This window comes from Engystomops pustulosus, chromosome 1, assembly GCF_040894005.1.
Source record: "Engystomops pustulosus chromosome 1, aEngPut4.maternal, whole genome shotgun sequence".
Taxonomy (NCBI): domain Eukaryota; kingdom Metazoa; phylum Chordata; class Amphibia; order Anura; family Leptodactylidae; genus Engystomops; species Engystomops pustulosus.
Genome location: NC_092411.1, coordinates 66,875,541 through 66,894,382, shown reverse-complemented (window position 1 = coordinate 66,894,382; position 18,842 = coordinate 66,875,541). Strand labels below are relative to the sequence as shown.

At 39.8% G+C, this 18,842-nt stretch overlaps 1 protein-coding gene across 2 annotated transcripts in view; it reads right to left on the bottom strand.

Annotated features, from left to right (window-relative positions):
- Nucleotides 1–18,842, bottom strand: part of HECTD4 (HECT domain E3 ubiquitin protein ligase 4) — a 107,208-nt gene that overhangs the window by 23,884 nt on the left and 64,482 nt on the right. For both annotated transcript variants that reach the window (XM_072142766.1, XM_072142775.1), the window contains exons 39-55: nucleotides 18,371–18,573; nucleotides 18,091–18,226; nucleotides 15,661–15,843; nucleotides 15,370–15,534; nucleotides 12,720–12,889; nucleotides 11,873–11,988; nucleotides 10,166–10,269; nucleotides 9,929–10,090; nucleotides 9,559–9,707; nucleotides 8,407–8,486; nucleotides 7,455–7,618; nucleotides 6,484–6,721; nucleotides 6,238–6,374; nucleotides 5,787–5,913; nucleotides 3,047–3,184; nucleotides 2,293–2,429; nucleotides 246–406 (exon numbers count right to left, since the gene is read on the bottom strand). In XM_072142766.1, coding sequence (XP_071998867.1) covers nucleotides 246–406; nucleotides 2,293–2,429; nucleotides 3,047–3,184; nucleotides 5,787–5,913; nucleotides 6,238–6,374; nucleotides 6,484–6,721; nucleotides 7,455–7,618; nucleotides 8,407–8,486; nucleotides 9,559–9,707; nucleotides 9,929–10,090; nucleotides 10,166–10,269; nucleotides 11,873–11,988; nucleotides 12,720–12,889; nucleotides 15,370–15,534; nucleotides 15,661–15,843; nucleotides 18,091–18,226; nucleotides 18,371–18,573 — 2,570 coding nt within the window. The remainder of the gene's footprint in view (nucleotides 1–245; nucleotides 407–2,292; nucleotides 2,430–3,046; nucleotides 3,185–5,786; nucleotides 5,914–6,237; nucleotides 6,375–6,483; nucleotides 6,722–7,454; nucleotides 7,619–8,406; nucleotides 8,487–9,558; nucleotides 9,708–9,928; nucleotides 10,091–10,165; nucleotides 10,270–11,872; nucleotides 11,989–12,719; nucleotides 12,890–15,369; nucleotides 15,535–15,660; nucleotides 15,844–18,090; nucleotides 18,227–18,370; nucleotides 18,574–18,842) is intronic.

Genomic DNA, 18,842 nt, shown 5'->3' with positions numbered 1-18,842 from the left:
CATGCACTCTAGATCCTTCTTTTCTACATGACTGCAGTAGTTGTTCAACTGTGGTAAAAATGTTAATATGCTGCAAACATAACATCTCTGCTCTTTGGAGAACTTATGTATAAAGAATTATTGTCAAACATTGTTTTTTCTCAAGAACCAATGTGGTCAACTCTCTTGTGAACTGGACACAAAGTATATATCCATCTGGCCATGGTTGGCTTAGCCGGCATTGTGGCTATAAACTGCACACTTACCTGTGAATTTGGATGTTTGTGCTATCTAAGGTCACTAAACCGTTGGTTGCCATTCTCCTGTATCCCACAGGTGGACGCTCCAGCATGTCTATAGGATACCAGTATCTGACCAAAACCCCTTCACTCCGCAGATACGTCTCTACTTGTACCAATTCATTTACCTAAAAATATAAAAAAATCCTGCTAGAAAATAAGGAGCAGCAACTGCTATTAGAAATAAACGAACCTATGTCGATATTACATATTCACAATATAAATCACTTAAGTAATTGTTCTTTTCATACCAAATGTAGTATAATACATTAATATCAATATGGAAATTGGGGAGAATAGGAGATTCTGTCATCCTTAGCTGCCCTTTACAAAATAATAAGACTAATAGGACATCCAAAACTTAGATTCCACTGGGGTGACACCAACGTAACCAGCAGTCAATGGCAAGAAGATAAGAGAAGGAAAGGCAGCACTCACCAGTATTATGTTTATTATGGCTTTTTTCAGCATTTCAGACGGATGATAGAACACCAGTACACGTCAGTACAGTATCTGCCCAACATGCTGAAATGAAGCCAGTTTTAAGCATAACAATGGTGAGTGCCACCTTTCTTTTCCTTATGTTGTTGACTATACAGATGAGATTCCCTGCTACAGACCTGTGGCATTAACATCCTATTTGATAAAGGCCTTTGAGAGCTGGGTTCTCACACATCACCCACCCTGTAGTGAGCTCATCTATGAGAGCCCGGGACTGTGTGAAGGACACTGTGATTAGTCCTCAAGGTACAGTTCTGGCTCCCTTCTTCTTCACATTGTACACATTAGACTTTAGGTACAGTTCAACTAGCTGCTACTCTCTGAAGTTCTCTGATGACTCTGCTATACTAGGCCTCATTACTGGCCAGAAAAACAGGGAATACAGAGAATTGACCCGGGAATTTGTGGATTGGTGCTAGCAAGACCACTTTAGGAATAATGCTGGGAAGACCAAGGAGATGGCGGTGGACTTCCATAAGTGCAGTCCTACTTCTCAACCAGTGGTCATCCAGGGGAGGGACATTGAGGAAGTGAAGTCCTATAAGTACTTGGGTGTCCGCCTAAACAATAAACTGTAGTGGGTAGAGAACATAAACTCACATCACAGGAGGGGTCAGAGCAGACTATACCTGCTGAGGAGGCTGAGGGCATTTGGAGAGCATGAGCATAAGACCTTCAACTCTGTAGTGGCATCAGCCATCTTCTTTGGTGTAGTCTGTTGGGGAGGAAGCATCTCAGCTAAGAGGAGCAAACTGGACAAACTGATACGGAAAGCCAGCTCTGCCCCGGGGGGGGGGGGTCCTCTTGAAATTGTGCCGGTGGTAGCCGAGAGGAGGCACTGTTGAAGTTGAAATCTATTCTGAAGAATAGCTCCCATCCCATGCATGAGACTGTGGTGGCATTGGGAAGCTCCTTCATTGACCGACTGATTCACCCCAAGTGTGAAAGGGAGCGTTTAAAGAGTCAAACAAAGAGCAGGATAGGGAATACAAGTCTTTAATTGGAAAATTCAAATGTCAGAAGACATAACTGATATTGCAGCTTTCGAGTCTGAGGCCCCAGATGATAGCATGCTTTCATGCCATTAGTTTAAATGCCTGGAAATCCAACCTGTAGCTAAAGGTTAAACACAAAGCTCACTTCAAGCAAAAACCAAAAGGAGACTGACATTTATCACTCAGTTACAGAAACAGGTCATAAGTGTCCGTTTGGCGAGGGTCCAGCTAAACCAGGTAATAGAGGTCCAATAATGGAGTGGTGGGCGAGCATACAAGCTACAGCTCTATTCACTCTTTGAAGCAGATAGCTGAGCATTGCACCCTTGTGTTTCATTTCCGCAGTCTCACAGATGATACATACAGGACCCAAAGGGATTGCCATGTCTGTGAATGGGGAAGTGGGCATAACACTTAGAACCATCAGTATTAAGACAATTATCACTCATCCTGAAGAAGAGCAAGGAGATTCAACCTCTCGGACCAACCCTTTAATACAATAGAATATATTATCTCACCGAATCCACATCCAGAACCACTCCATGAAGGGAGAAGGTCTTCAGCATACCCCTGATGGCAAATTTTGGTAGTGCAGTTCCCACAGCAGTGCTGGCAACATTGTTACTGTCAGGTGATCTAATGACAACAGTAAGTCCTAAAGAGACAACCACCAGTCAGTTAGAACGCAGAGGTAAAAAGTAATCTTAAAACACTAGAGGGTAATCTGCCCAGGTGCATCGGTTGGTAACGAACACAGTAGTGAAGTACTGCATATTATATGCAATTTACTGGGAAATGATTGTGTAAAATTAAATCCACTACTAAAACAATTCTACTATTACCACAAAAAGTAATTTGTCATTTTGATTTCTAAGTAATGCAGTTTTCAAATTCTTGTAAAATACTAATGCCATTTGACTACTTAAAGGAAACCTACCACCAGGATGAAGTAATGTAAGCCAAGCACACTGACATTCAGGTGTGTGCCCCCTATGGCAAGTGCTCTTCTTTTAGCTTCTCATGCATATGGTTTTTAAGAAAAAATATATGTTAATGGAGACTGGAGCACCTGAGGCTCATTTATATAATTTTTAAAGCCTTTTTTCTTGAAACCAGGGCATAGGATGCTAAAAGAAGAGCACATCCTGCCGGAGGGGGCACACACCAGTATGTCAGCGTGCTTGGTTTACAGTCCTTCATCCTGGTGGTAGATGTCCTTTAAACGGTGCATTAATCATATTTTCCAAGTTTACGTCTAAGTTTTAGACATACCTTTGCGAACTTTGTCAATGGTGAACTTATTTGCCTCATCTTTGATGTCTTCAATGGTTGGAAGATAAAGATCTCTAGGGATTCCGCCATTCTCCTCATACAAAAACTCCACTGTCTGCCTCGCTATATCCACCATTCCTGGAACACAAAACACAATGCTTCTAGAGCGGATGGAGAGATATCCAGTAGCTGTAACATGTAAAGCATGAGGAACACTTTTGTGACTACATTGTTGGTAGTATTCGAGGTTTGGTAGTCGAGAACAAAAAAAGATAAATAAATCAGGGGGAATGACTCCAGTTGTCCAACCATTACACACAGATACCATATAGTGAGAAGCCACTGATGTGCTGATGTGCGACTTCCCCAATACAATAATACGGTAACCTACATCTAACTGAATTGCGATGGATTTTAACTGCTGAGATTTCAGGTTTTCTGATTCAGTTTTTTTATTTTGAAAATAAATTTATATGTGTGCCCTTTACTACAACCTCACATGGTTTAGGCTTCAAGAACTGGTTTCACAAGGTTTTTATTTAGGTTTTGTAATGTTTTACAGGGAGGTATAACACAATAACCAATAATCATAGGAAAGCAATTTGCACATCTGTTATCACACAACTAGTTGAAAATAAAGATCACTGAGAAAATAAATCAGCAGATAAAGTGCCATATATGTGACATTTTGTAAACAAAAATGGGAAAGGGGGGGGGGGGAGTTAAGGGGAAAGGGGGGGGGGCAATGAGCACCCTAATGGGGGATATTAACGAGACATATACTCTGGATTGATATGTAAGTCACGGCTGCCATGTGTCAGTTGAGAGTCACCTTATCTTTAATGTAGGATTGAATCTTATTTACCATAATCCACATTAACCTCTTCACGCTCCGTGTCGTACATTTATGGTGCAGAGCTGCTGCTACTACTGTATGAAGACGGATCATGTGATGCTTGTGATCGATACTACTTTCTGATTTCCGCTACCAGCATTATAAAAAATGGCAGCACACGGGCGGCTATCTTTGTGGAGATCATTGGTCCCCGTGACTTCATCAAGTCTTCATGGAAGACCCGTGGATGCATGGTATCAGAAGATTTGTTGCAATGTGTTCCATAATGGAAAATAGCACCCAAATGTCTGAAACTCCACTTTTACACCAATTTACATCACATAAAAATTAATAAAAATAAAAAAGGTCACACTGTCCTTGAAAGGGTAGCAATGAAGTAATTTCATCTCAAAGAATAACACCTCACACCGCTCCATAAACCAAAGGATGAAAAAAGCATCAGAAAATGGAGAAACTAATTTTTTTTTGTACACTTTGTTTTAATTTTTGAAAATGTATTAAAACACAATAAAACTATAAATTTGAAAATTTGATATAACCATGATAGTACCAAATCAAAGAATAAAGTACACAGGGTTGGACTGGCCCACCGGAGGACCGGTGGATCCTCCAGTGGGCCCCCATTACCTCCACCACGGCAGGGTCCTGCCTACCCATTTGAGGCACCTGCCTGCAGGGTCGGATTGTTCCACAGTCGGCCCCGGGACGTCCGCTACTACAGGGGGCTCCATCCCCATCTGAGGCCCCTGCCAGTGCGTGACAGCATTGGTACTCGATGCGGCCGTAAGCAGCCACTTGAGTGCCGTCTTTAAATGTAATGCGCAGCACGTACAATGCACATTGTGCGTGGAGCAGGGAATTTGATTGCCGCCACGCGTTATTTTCAACTACAAGACTAAATATATTATAAGGGGGGACATTGCAGGACTATAAACAGTAAAAAGAAACCACATACAATAAGGGACCCCATTGCAGGAATATATACATATATTAAAGGGGCCACTAGAAGATTATATATAATAATGAGAGTGAGTAGTTGCAGGAATATATATAATTAATGGGCACTAGAGGACTATATGTAATAAGGGGGGCCTTGCACATATTTACAGGATAGGAGTAGTAGTACTGTGCTGTGCTCATATATACAGGATAGGAGTAGTAATAGTGTACTGTTTCCATATACACAGGATAGGTGTAGTAGTACTGTGCTAAGCCTATATACACAGGTTAGGTGTAGTAGTACTGTGCTGTGCCCATTTATACTGAATAGGAGAATTAATTATAACTTTTATATAAAATATTTGATAAAAGGAGCAGTAAATATAAGAATAATAATTAAGGAGAGCAGTATGGTGGGGCCCCAGAATCAATTTCTCTGGTGGGCCCCAGGCACCCCAGTCTGACCTGGAAAGTAGATGTATAATTTGGAGCGGACAGTGAAAGTCGTAAAAGCTGAGCCCACAAGAAAGCGACACAAGTGCATTTTTTTTGCCAATTTCACCACATTTGGAACTCTTTTCAAGCTTTCATGTACATGGCACGGATTGATAATTGAAGTCATTAAGAAGTAAAATTTGTTATGCAGAAAATAAGCCCTATCACAAATTATAGATTTTTGAAGGTGAAGAGCGAAAAAGCATGTTATATAGATACACCTCCAACATCTGCAGATCTTGGGGGCAGTCCCCCCCAAAGTCCCCCTCCCCTGTATGTGTGAAAACACTATATCAGAAGGTTATTTTTTCTTCTTTTTAAGTGATAATATGTAAATGTCATTAGCAGTTAACTAATAGGGAAGCAGTTTTGCATTTGTAAAGTTAACCATAAGATTAAAAAGCAAATTAAGAAAATCAAATATCTAAAAATAAGGCACAAGTTTCATACCAAGCTGCAAAGCTCCCTTAATCTGGTCCAGGCCCGATTTTCTCTCAGCCTCATTACGAAAACGTCTCCGAATTGTTGGGAATACCTTGGTCTCCCAGGCTTTTACCAGTAAGGCATAGTGATCCTCCTGTTAAAACACAGGGGAGTTTTAAATTAAATGGAAAAAAAAAAAAAAAAAAACACACGCACACAAAATTCTGAATTCTAATACAGTGGGCCGAAGGCTTGACCATTCGATTTCGTCTATGGAACACGCTACAATGGTTTTTCTACATAAGGGAATTATAGAAATAGTCAAATTGTGTACTATTTAAATAATCAAAAGTGATGTGTAGAAGACACATATCCATCTTTAGAAAAGCAAGCTCCTACCGTTACAACCGTGATTTACATCAATAATTCAAATTCAGCAGTCATCTCGAAAATACTTCTAATTCTTAAATGATCTAACCCGTGGCATGTCATCATCATCATCGTCATCACTTTCATCATCAGCAATAGGAGGGGGATGTGGATCAGGCCCAGATGTAATAAAGTTTTCATAGCTCAACTCCACCTTGTATCTGCCAGAGGCATCACTGTCATATTCTGATAGAAGAAGATGGAAATGGCACAGATTGAAAATAGATGACCATAACACAACAAAGAAGAGTCCTGTCTAATGCTGCACAATGCTATGATCACAGATAGAGCTTACGTTGTAATACAGTGGCTACTGCAGCAATGCGACAAGGTGGGCCATGATTTCCCGGGTCAGATGCTATACTGGTACCAGCATCATTGTCACTGTCAGATGCCATTGCAAATGGTAAAGCTTCAAAGTTTGCGCTGATTTCTTCAGCCAGGTCGATGCATAAATCAGCAGCATTGCGGTGAGCCTGACCGTCTGCAAATGCAAACTGGCGAGATCCAAAATTTGCCCGGATCTTTGTATTCTGTGAAAATATGAAGAGTTGCATTCGTTTTCTGTTGTAAATCGTTACACCAACAAAACATTATAATCACCAAAATACCGTGCCTGGAAGGATGCACTACAGCACTTGATCGGTAAAAAGCTGTAGCTGTTTCATGTAACCGGGGAAAAGTCTATCAAAGCGTGTTCCCAGCAATTTGCCTTGAACTTTAAGAATTTGTCCATAGTAACAAAAGATAGTTAAAGAGGTGTTCCCATTTCGGCAAAATTAATGTTGTTGTTTGTATTGTGAAATATTATACAATTCTCCAATCTCCAAATCCTCTCTGTTTTCTGGATCTCTGCTTGCTGTCATTCTATGAAAAGCTTCTACATTTACTTCCAGTGGATAGAAATCTGTCCATGGTCACACAAGTGCGCGGCTCATTATATCACAGACAGTAATCAGCGCTGTGTGATATAACGAGCTGTGCACCTCTCGGACCATGGATTTCTGATCTAGAGAGCTCTGAGAAGTCGATACAGAAATTATATTGGAAAATTGTCAAACCTTTCATGATTTAAACAAAAACATTTATCTACTGCAATGGTAATACCCCTTTAACTATTTAGCATAAAGACGTTTCCAGGTTATTGATAGTGATCCCTTACCACTTAAATGGAAGCTAAAGTGCAGTAACCAGCTATGGCCACTACACATGGAATTGTGCCTATGCTATAAATAGGCCAATATTATAAACCCTGGCAGAATTTACCTTTTTCTGGATATGCACAACTGGCCACATTCCTCCAGAAACATCCTCCAAGTAAGGTCCAAGCCTTTGGCCACAGTAGGTGAAGTATACCCTGCCCTTTGCAGGCTGGCCTGGAGGGGGTGGAGTGCCTTCTGTTCTCTCCCAACCAATACCAGCAACATCTCCTAAACAAAATACAGACAATTGTAGCTAGAAACTTAAACACATTCTTAGCACAAGGAGCTGACATTTTCGGTCACCCCTTTTTTTAAATATAAAGCTAGTGACAGGTTCCTATAAAGCCCTATTAAGTACCTGACACCCTTCTTTTAGTTCAAATGTTTTCCTTTACATCCACATATGTCAACTTTATGCTATACTCCCTGACATCATAAGAGACGTTTCCTGCTCGGCCGGACCCTCCCATCTACTCCTTCCCATTTCCCATGCCTTTACTCAGCATTTAGCAATAATTTCATGTGACCAGGGCGACATCATCAAAGGTCCTTTAGCATTCTAACATTAGAAAACTGTACACAATGCATATATCTGATCACATGCAATCAGAGCATGCCTGCATACAATTCTACTTCTCCTCATCCTCCATGGAGGCTGCTGTGATTTCATGTGATCAGATACATACATGGGGTAGACGTTGCAAATGTAACAGAACCTTTGATGATGTCATCCTGGTCACATTACTCTACGTGCTCAATGATGTAACAGAGCTCTTCATGCAGCAGAATATCATAGCCTGTCAATCAGGAACAAGGAGGCCGGGGAAAGTAAATTTTACTATGCATGACCCAATTAGTGTGAATGACTCACATCAGGTGAGTTGTATATAAGATTACAAACTGATTTTTGTAACATTGCAGCCGTGGAAAGGACAATGCTTTAAAATCATAGTCTTTAATGGGTTAATTTGCATGGCAAATTCTCTTTTAAACATGAATCATATAAAAGTTCATACCAGGCGACAGAGCTACATCTAGCCGCACACTCTTCCACTGCAGAAGACTTGAACCGTTGTAATGCACAGCTCGTCCATTGCTAAAAGGATAAAAATATACAGAAAGTCAATCTAACTAAAATACTGCTATATTAAAATAAACTGAACACAATTGCAAGTAGTATCAATATGGCCGTCACGCTACTTCAAACATGAAGTGAGTGTGTGTAATGGACCATTGGTTATTTAAATCCAACTTTTGACACATGTGTGCATGTTTTCTTAATTCTTTGCTCAATAGTCCATAGCAGATGATATGATTATAGATAAATATTTATATGGGTGCAGATGATTGGTGAGTAGTTAGCCGTCCCTTTTTAGGCCTTATGCACAAGAATGTGTGCTGTGGTTGTGAGAGCCGCGCAAACTGCTATTGGGCAGGTTCACTAAGCGAGAACATGCACGGCAAAAGATAGGACAGGTCCTCCTCCTGCCTGTCTTTTTGGCTTGTGCAGTGACTTCATATGGATATGCGGCAAACAGCGCAGAGCCTTTATCTTGTGGTACATGAGGCTTTAAACAAATATACAGGCGGTCCCCTACTTAAGAACACTCGACTTACATACGACCCATAGTTACAAACGGACCTCTGGATATTGGTCATTTATTGTACTTTAGTCCTAGGCTACAATAAACAGCTGAAACAGTTATCACAGGTGTCTGTAATGAAGCTTTAGTGTTAATATTGATTCTTATGACAACCCAATATTTTTAAAATCCAATTGTCACAGAGACCAAAAAAGTTCTGGCTGGGATTACAATGATAAAATATACAGTTCCGACTCACATACAAACTCAACTTAAGAACAAACCTACAGACCCTATCTTGTATGTAACCCGGGGACTGCCTGTATGCACAAGTTTTTGTTATTTATTTTATAGGTTATGATTTCATGCACTATAGCTCAAATGTTTTTATACTATATTCTAAAAATATGTAATATATGTAATAGGTATTTTATATTTATACAAACCAGCTGCTGAACATATATCTCTTTGCTTGATGAATAACATCATTTACAGTCCTTAGTAACCCCATTTTAGAATATAAAAAACTTAGGAAAATGCATTTATTTCCATTCAAATTAGTCTGCAGATATTCATAACACTTACTTGTGAAACAGACATGTACCCACAGGGTTAGTCCATGCCCCATCCCGCTTTTCTGCTTCTGTTGCAAATCCAAATGACACAATTGGACCGGTGTCATCGTCGATGTCTCCATAAGACACAATTTCAATCTCCCAATAAAAAGATGGAGCCTGGTGAAAGGGAAAGTAATTAACTTGCAACTATCAATTTGAGGCAGATGATCAGATTGTCCCAAAATAAAGCACTAACAGGGAGCTATGATTATAAAACCCAACAATTACAAAAATCTCAAAAATAACAGTAAATATACTAGTAAACTAATAAATTCTAGTATGCTCATAAATAAACTAGTGGGTATGGGTGTCCATGAAACATATCACACAACCCTTACCTGTACTGGCACAGGAGAAGTTGCATAGATGAAGGTTCCTCTTGGTAAACCTCCTCCTGCACTTGGATCAGCCAGAAACGTAACGGCCGTCAGATGTGATGAAAACATGCAGGCTCGCACTGGTGGGAATACACGGGACGGGCACCACGTAATCTCTTTAGGCTGATAAAGAAAACAGATGATCCAACAGTAAATACTTTATGTATTTATTGTAAACTTTCAATACAAAATCCTTACCAGTCTACGTTCAGTCTGAAGAGGAGGTGGTGGTGGTCGAGCACAATCCCGATACAACATCCTCAATCTTTCACACTGTACTTCCACTACTGATAAACGTTCACCTGAAATAGAAATTGTTATGTATGTTTGCTTTATGGATTTAGTGTTAAAGGGAATGTGTCAGCTACTCAGCCACATAGAAGTGTAACATGGGGCATTGTAGCTGAATTGTTCTGAAACATAAGCAAAAGTCTTGAGAAAAATATATGGCCCGAATACAGAGAAATCTTCATTTTTATTTATATGCAAATTAGCATTTCCATGAACACGGGCAATAGGTCCAAAGCACTCATAAAATGAAGATCTCTTGGCGTTCAGGCCATAGATTTTCTTAGGAAAGACATGCTTAAAGTGAACCTGCAGCCAACTCCGAAGCAAGTTGTGTACCAGCCTCAATGCCTGGCAACCAGAAGCGTACAGTGGCATAGGTGCAAACGAATGCAGACACCAGGCGGCCGGCTCCACTTCATCTGTGCGTGAAAAGGACACATGGAGGAGCAGTTTCCCAAGATGTTTTCAGTCCAAAAATAACTTATGTTTATGACAGATTCATTTCAAAGGGGTTACCCATTATATCAATGGGATCAACTATCACAGTGGGACGCATTTACTTACCCGGTCCATTCACGATCCAGCGCGGCGGGTTCTTTGACGCTGATTTGTGTCTTCCGGCGATTCACTACGGTAGTTCCCCCGATGTCCACTAGGTGTCGCTGCTGCACTGAATTCCATCGGAGGTCACGGAAGTTCACCAAGCCAGGTGTGTAAGTGCGTGTCAAGCGACACAATTTTTTTTTTTTTTTTTTTTTTAAATACGGTGGTTTCTCCGAATACGACGGGTTTTCAGATGGCCACGGCCCCCGATATCCGTCGCGGCACAATCCGTTAGCGTGCGCCAAAATCCCGGGGCAATTTAGGGAAAATCTGTGCAAAACGGTAAAATTCGTGTAACCCGACGTAAAAACACGATTCGGGCCCTTAGTAAATGACCCCCAGTATGATTGGTGGCAGTCAGGACCCTCATTGATCATGGAAATACAAGGTCTGCATCACTGAGTCAGCACTCTAGGCCCTACACTATTTCAACAGCAGTGCCACAGGAATAGGACATATCTGTTCCCTTATACTGTAGATAGCAGGGTGATGCTAGGCACCAGAAGGCAGGATGTTTACCAATCTAATATTACTGGTATATCCTTAAAACAGATGAGAAGTTTGATACAGACAACTCTGTAGACATTTTAACCAAGACAGGCAAAATTAAACCATAGATACCGCAGTCACAAAATGCTTAAAAAAAAAAAAAAAAGTTGTTCCCAAAGTGAGGGTCATACTGTGACCTGCAGGAAGGAGAGGCAAGTGGTATTCACCAATATTTTGGCTAGGCAGTCAAGGGACTAATCCATTACTGCTCTCTTTTTTTTTTTTTTTAAATTGGGAAACAAATCATGTGGCAAGTCATCCAAATGTGGCCACACCTTTAAAGTTTGGGAGCCCCTGCTTTAATACATTATGCATCCTAAAAGGGAGCAAGTTTTCAACCAGTTAAACAGATTGCTTAAAACATCCTTTTTTAGCAATAGATGCACAGATAGAACTATCTGCAATAATAAAAGGTAATAAAAATATTCTAGTTTCTGAATTTTCAATATGCTGAAGACTTACCGGAACTACATTCCTGGGCTACTAAATTTAGTACTTCTACAGCGGCAGGACACTGCTGTATGAATTCTTCACAAAATGAACTGTCCTCTAACAGCTGAGCCATGACCAGGCAAGCTCTAAGAAAGGGAAAGCAGAAAGAAATCATCACACTCATAAGTATTTAACACTAACCAACACCTTACATTGTATTACTGATTATTTTTTAAGAGCTAGGAGTTGTGTCATTCCTGTTATCACTTCTAAACAATTATAAATAAATTGACACTTGGGCCACAAACAATGCACGTGTGGTCAGTTGGTTGCGGTTGGTTTATTATTGGTGTAATAGGTCCACTCACATGCCCATTACAGTAGAAAATAAGTGCCCAGGCTACAAACATGGGCAGGGATAAGACCTGCTCTGAGTTTTTCAGCCCAGGCAGTGGGCTCAAACACAGGGCCATGGAAACCATAGACGTGTGCATGAGCCTGGGGTGTGGGCTAGTTTTTGAATCAATGGGTAGCACATGGCAGCGACAAAAAAGTCACAACACATCAAAAGGAGCCCGGGCCATCTAAAAATGCTACAGGTGGTAGGAATTCTGGAGAAGTAAATGCAGAAAGGTTTTCCTAGCACAACCTTTCCCCACAAGTCAATGTGCTACAACTCTAGGGCAGCCTTGTGATGTGGGACAAACCAGTAAACCTCTTCCATAAGGAAAAGTATCTGCAGACAGCAGTCTTGTATCTTTGGATCAGTTAAGTTATCAATAAATATATCCAGGAATAACCCTCAACTTAACACACAACTTAATCGGATATAAATATGTATCCTGTATGTATCTGTTGTATAAACATGGATTCTTACCTTGTCCTGATCTCTGCAAGAAGGCGAACCACAGCCATGACGGGAGTTGAGGCATCTCCTGTTGCAGGAAGTGAGGTGTGAATAGACAGGCATCCCTCCTGGGGGAGTAACATGGACTGGACTGCCTGCACTACCTTCTCAGTAATGGACAGTTTATGAAGAGGCAATGCCTGATGGGGGTGGATATTGGTGCGGCAAAAAGTTAAATTCAAGCAGTTAGTTTCTAAGAAATGAGGGATGTCATTATTTGGAGTTTTCATTTCTGTTGTTTCCACTATACATGTAAATATCAATAAAAAGGTGTACTGTCATGTGCTGGGGTGTAAGAGGCATCTTCGGATGATGCAGAGAAAGCAGACATGACAGTGTATCACCATTTTATGGGAAAATGAGTTGTATCGCTGTTGTCTGAATAAACTGTATCTGTGCTCAGGGATGTCATCTTCTGATTACAATGGGATCTTGTGTCCCTTCATGGGGTACAAGGTACAAAGAACACTACACACATTTGGTTTATTCAGGCAAACATAAGACACATCTTATTTTTGCTAATAAATTCTTCACATACTTAATAAATCAGCTCTATAGTCATCTTACAAAATGTTTGGTACAACAACAAGCACTTGTCTAGATATTTGGAATATCTGGATATCTACAGTACATGGTAGTATACTATGGTATGGCGGGGTCCGACTGTGTTTTAATATGGCTTAACACTTTTTTCTCACATAGACAGCTGTGCCAGAAAAAAAGAATGTCCCTTTTCTATGACCATACCCATCAACTACGGTTTCGCCGCTACTCCCTCGAAAATGGCAAATAAATATGGGTCCTGTATAGGAGAACCCCATGTATATCACAATGAAATAAAATATTCACTTCTTAACTGGTAAACAATTGGTGGTCTATGGTTCTGAGTGGGTTAATAAGACCACTATGGTTAGTAGGTGCGAAGGAAGATGGGTCATCCTCCACTGTCTGTATATGTAGCAATGAGAACACCAAAAGGAAAGATCATTGGGTCTCCTAAGGTCTATACCAAGGATCAATAATCAGCTACTAGATGAATGTTTGCAGAAACCTTTGCCCCACTAAAATATGTCCCAAAAAAATGTTATTTTTAATATATGCATAAAAAATTGTTTGTCAACAGCATATCTAACCTTGCAAAAAGGCGATGTGCTGATGACAAATACAACTTGTATTTCTGCACATCAAACAATGCGAACTTCAAATAGTTTTTACATAAATACATTACACTAAACATGACAACATCAACAAGAATGAATATAAAGGACACAACGGCTTTATACACAAAAACATATACACACAGATCAATATCATTTTATAATATACAGGCAGTCCAAGGGTTACGTTCAAGATAGGTTCTCTAGGTTTGTTCTTAAGTTGAATTTGTATGCAAGTCGGAACTGTTATGTTTTAGAATTGAAACTTAATTTTTGTTTTCCCAGTGACAATTGGATTTTCTAAATTTTGTGCGGTCATGGGAAAAAGGATCATCAATAAGGCTTCATTACAAACACCGTACAGCTGATCATTGTAGCCTGGGACTAAAGAAAAGTATCCAGAGAACTTCACCAGAGGTCACAGTGGCAGAAAGGTCCATCTGTAACTAAGGGTCGTCTGCAAGTTGGGTGTTCTAAAGTTGGGGACTACCTGTATTTGTATATATTTTATAACATACGTGTGTGTATATATTTATTATACTATATACACACACATTATATATTTATATTTAATATCTCTATCACATCTAAGCATACAAAGTTATCACATTCTATTTAGTTGAGCTTTCTGGCAAATCACCATTACAAAAGTATCCTCAATTTTAGCAATATGTGCTAGGTCAGTGTGCTAGGTCAGGCTGTTTAAGCAGCTCAAACAACTATTTACACTACTATATTTTTATAGGTTGCACATCTGCAATTTAAAGGGAACCAGTCAGAAGAAATTGACCTAATAATCCACTACCATTATTTTGTCAAGCAACTGAACACCTTCCAGATCATGTTTCTTTTCATGACCCAGTGTAGTAGCATCATCCAGAAAATCAACTTTGAAGGGAAATATAAATTGGTTGTATAAAGTCATGGAGGCGGAGACTTGAACACTGCATTCAAGCTCTCCTTAATTCAGAAAACTCCCTCACTGTAATTAATGGTCCTTACTAATCAGATCTCCAGAAATCCGGTGCATGACGCCAATTTCAGGGATGGAGGCATGCAGAGGCAGGGAGAGATTGAGTTCAGTGATAAACGCTCTGCCTCCTTGACTTGATTTTTTTGTATTATGGAACCATGCTGGGAAATGAAAGAAACGTGATCTGGAAGGTGTAAAGCTTCTAGACAGCATACTGGTAGTGGTTTATTAGGCCAATTTCTGATGACAGGTTCCCTTTAAATTCTGCCTATGCAGTAAAATATGAAGCAATGCTGAAATCTGTCACACTAAATGGGTCAGACAGGTTTCGATGACAGCAAAAACAGCACTGCCTGCAAATCTATATTTTGTGGAATATGATGCAGATAAACATTTTTTTTTCCAAAGCTAAAACTAAGCCTCACAACATTTCTAAGCATGGGCATATTTTATTTTTATTTTAGAAATGCAGCTAAATAAAAGTACTTACCTCTGAGCGTGGAACAGAGAGTCTAAACAATGGAATAGTCAGTGTATCCGACGCTTTGGAAGATTTTCTAAAATCTAGGGCTGGAAATTTCACTGTTGCAATACCTTCTTGTTCATTAATAGATACAACCACTCCAATACTCCCAGATACACCTTTACCGAGTACCTAATAGAGAAAAAGGATGACACATATTTAAATAACTTTATGTTACAAACAGTTGTAGTAACTAATACAAAAAAAGTCTTCCCAAACCCGAGGGAGCTGAATTAATGAAAATCATTGAGTCATTACCTGGACTTCAGAACCTATTTTAATGGTCTCCTTGAACCCTCCTAGAGCACAGAGCGCAGCAACTGCTTGTCTTGCTATGCTTTGCAGTTTGGCTAGCTTCCTGCCACAACCACTCCCATTCTCCAAGATGCTCTCTGCATACTTGCCCAGCTGTGGAATGTGCATAAGGGCACGGGACAAAACCTATATAAAATAGAATGAGAACATTTTGTGAGCCTATGGGACGCTCGGTTACCCTGCCATGGACCTGATCTTTATTGATCCATGAATGAGGATCTCTAAAAACTGAAAAAACCTCAATAAAAATGTACTGATAAAAAAAAATTGAATGGAAAATTGTGATATTGTGATATGCTGTATAAAAATGATGTAGTCAAAAAATCTTAATATACATTTTCATATGTAAATATCTGAATAGTTTGTATAGTGGGACGAAAATCTTAAACGGTTTTGCTCATGAAAGAATTTCTCAAATTTAAATCCCCTAGTGATGTTTACACAATAAAGCAAATTTTTAACCCCTTAGTTTACAATTTTACTCAGTTTCTTTGCTGTTTTAGCTCAGTGTAAAATTGTCTAAGCAGAAACTTCATGATTCCTCTGTGCTGTGAGATGCTGTGTGATGACAATGTGCTTAGATTATCAGGAAACAGGTTTATCTACAGTTTTATTTAGCCTCTGGAAATTCTACTACCATCTGACACAGAGAAAAAGGGAGATGAGACAGATCAGAGATGAGAGATGATGAGATCCATGAGTTGGATATAACACATAATGATACACTTCAAGCTCTGATACAGCTAAGCTGTAACAAACACTGTCAGCTCTGTTACATCTGAGCTATAAAACACACAGGATGCACAATGCTGCCGTTTTTGTGTGCAAGTTTGTCTTGTAATGGAGGGGGAGGGACCGGAGACAGACAGCAGAAGCTATTCATGAGTAGAATCTGTCCTGCCCGACCGTAATCAGAAAATTCACGGTCAGATACCAGGGCAGCTGTAATTGTATTCACCAGGACTTATAGAGACAGGTTGGAATTATATCTGTGAAAAGCTGTATTTTTGTTAATAACATTGAATTAGAGAATGTGTTATTTTGTTATCCTGAGTATATTTAAGAATCTTGTCTTTGTGGGAATACCCCTTTAATCTCAGTTTCTATTCCATCTTTTACTTCAGATACTGCTACTGCCGACAATTAGCAAAATGCCTCTGATGCAGGACACTGAGGTGAGGAACGGTTTGTGCAGTACAGAAGGACAAATAAGTAGGATCTGATATGACCCTGTGGTTATTGCGCACCTGTCAGCATACAAATCCACTATCTATCAGACCCTGATGCAGATTTTATTGAGCCCAATTGTGGTCACATGATTCAGCACATGAAACAGAGGAGGGGAAATTGCTGCTGGATAGACAATTATTTTTCATAAAATCAAAATATCAGGATTCTTCTTGTATGATTAAATAAAAATGATAAGTATTTTAAGCATAACTAAACTCTCTAAATTATATAAATCAGGTGATAATTGTGGAACCGGCCGGGGATGAGCAGGCTGGTGCCAATTTTAAACAGGGTTGCAATGATGTGGAGCTGGGGGGCAGTGATGAGGGGTATGTTTTACCAGACAGAGGCTGTGAGGAGGCGGGGGACCTTGACTTGATCCAAGAGCTCTCCCGCCTCCTTGACTGGATTGAAGCAGCAACGTACAGGAGCCACACTATTACTCTTCTTTGAAGTACTGTTTGGGGTATATAAGGTTGATTTGAGGTGGAAGGTTCCCTTTAATGAGGTAATTCATTAACTACAAATTCTACTATTATCACTTGCTCAATGTTTTTCCCAAATAAAAAAGAAATTACTTCTTAGTTTCATAACGGATGGTCAATTTTTAGGACAGGACATCAACATCAGAACAGTGGAGATCTGAATCTTGGCGAAACCATCTGCTCAGTCACAATGAAATGAAGCTTCCATTGCCTTTGCTAGTTCTAGTGAACTGCACATTCTGCACAAGAGTAGAGATGAGCGAACCTGGTCTAGTTGGCAGCTCCACCTAACCTGGAAATGTTTTTTTTAAAGGCTACAGAGCATCCCATCAGGCAACTTTACACTCTTAGGAATTAGGCATGGCTGTGATTGGCCAGCTGGAAAACTGGAGGACACACCTGGCCAATCACAGCCATGCCTACATGCTTGGGGCATAAAGCTGCCTGACAGTGGATGCCAAACCTAAAGTTCGGGTCCGCCCATCTCTATACATGAATTAGAATAAGTCATTATTAACTGACTTAACAACGGATCATCAAAAGAGAGTTCTTAAAATACCCTAATAAAGGTAACTGTAACATTGTAAAACCATCCAGGTGAACAAGCCAAGGAAAAGCCTCAGTATATGCTTTAAACAACAGTTAATTATGACGTCACCTTTTCAGCTGTTGTTGTCCATATTTGGGCTGCATTAGACTCTGGTGCCATCAGTAAACTATGAAGTAGGGCAATGACTTCAGCAGCCATACTGTTTGCTACATGTCCACTGATGAAAGGGCGTACAGGATCAGTTCTAAGAAGATCAAAGATCATGTTGCAATAAGCTTTCAAATGAATGAAAAAAGTTAGAAAAGCAGCATTCACTAAAGGATGAAAAGGAAGTTTTCAGTTGTGATGCAAAAACTTGTAAAGTGTGAGTGGGTGCAAACATCTGTACCTGGCAAGATCAGAGTTTCTTTCTCTGCAGACAGAAGTCTGGGCGGTTTTCTTCTTGTCTCCAGTAGAAAGGCCACTTGCAGTTTCAGGACTGACTGTTTCCACTGGTGGCCCTACGCTCACTATTAAACCAGACTGGGCCCACTTGGTTGCTTTACGTAGTGCAGCAGCTGATTCTTCAGTGATAACTTCACAGCAGCCACTCTGCAGAGCAAAATCACTCACAATGAAAAGAGTATTCAAGCTCTATATATATATATTCATGTGTATGTATAATAATTTAAAATTAAAGAGTGCAGAAACATTCAGACTGGGGTTCTAATATAATATACACTACCAAATAGAAAAACATCCCAGATTCTTCTAGAAAAAACATGTTTGGATGAAGCTTTCAGATATTCATTTAGAGAGTTACCTTATGCTAGAGCTTCTTTGTTTTTTTATTAAATGAACAAATTAAAAAAAAAAAGTTA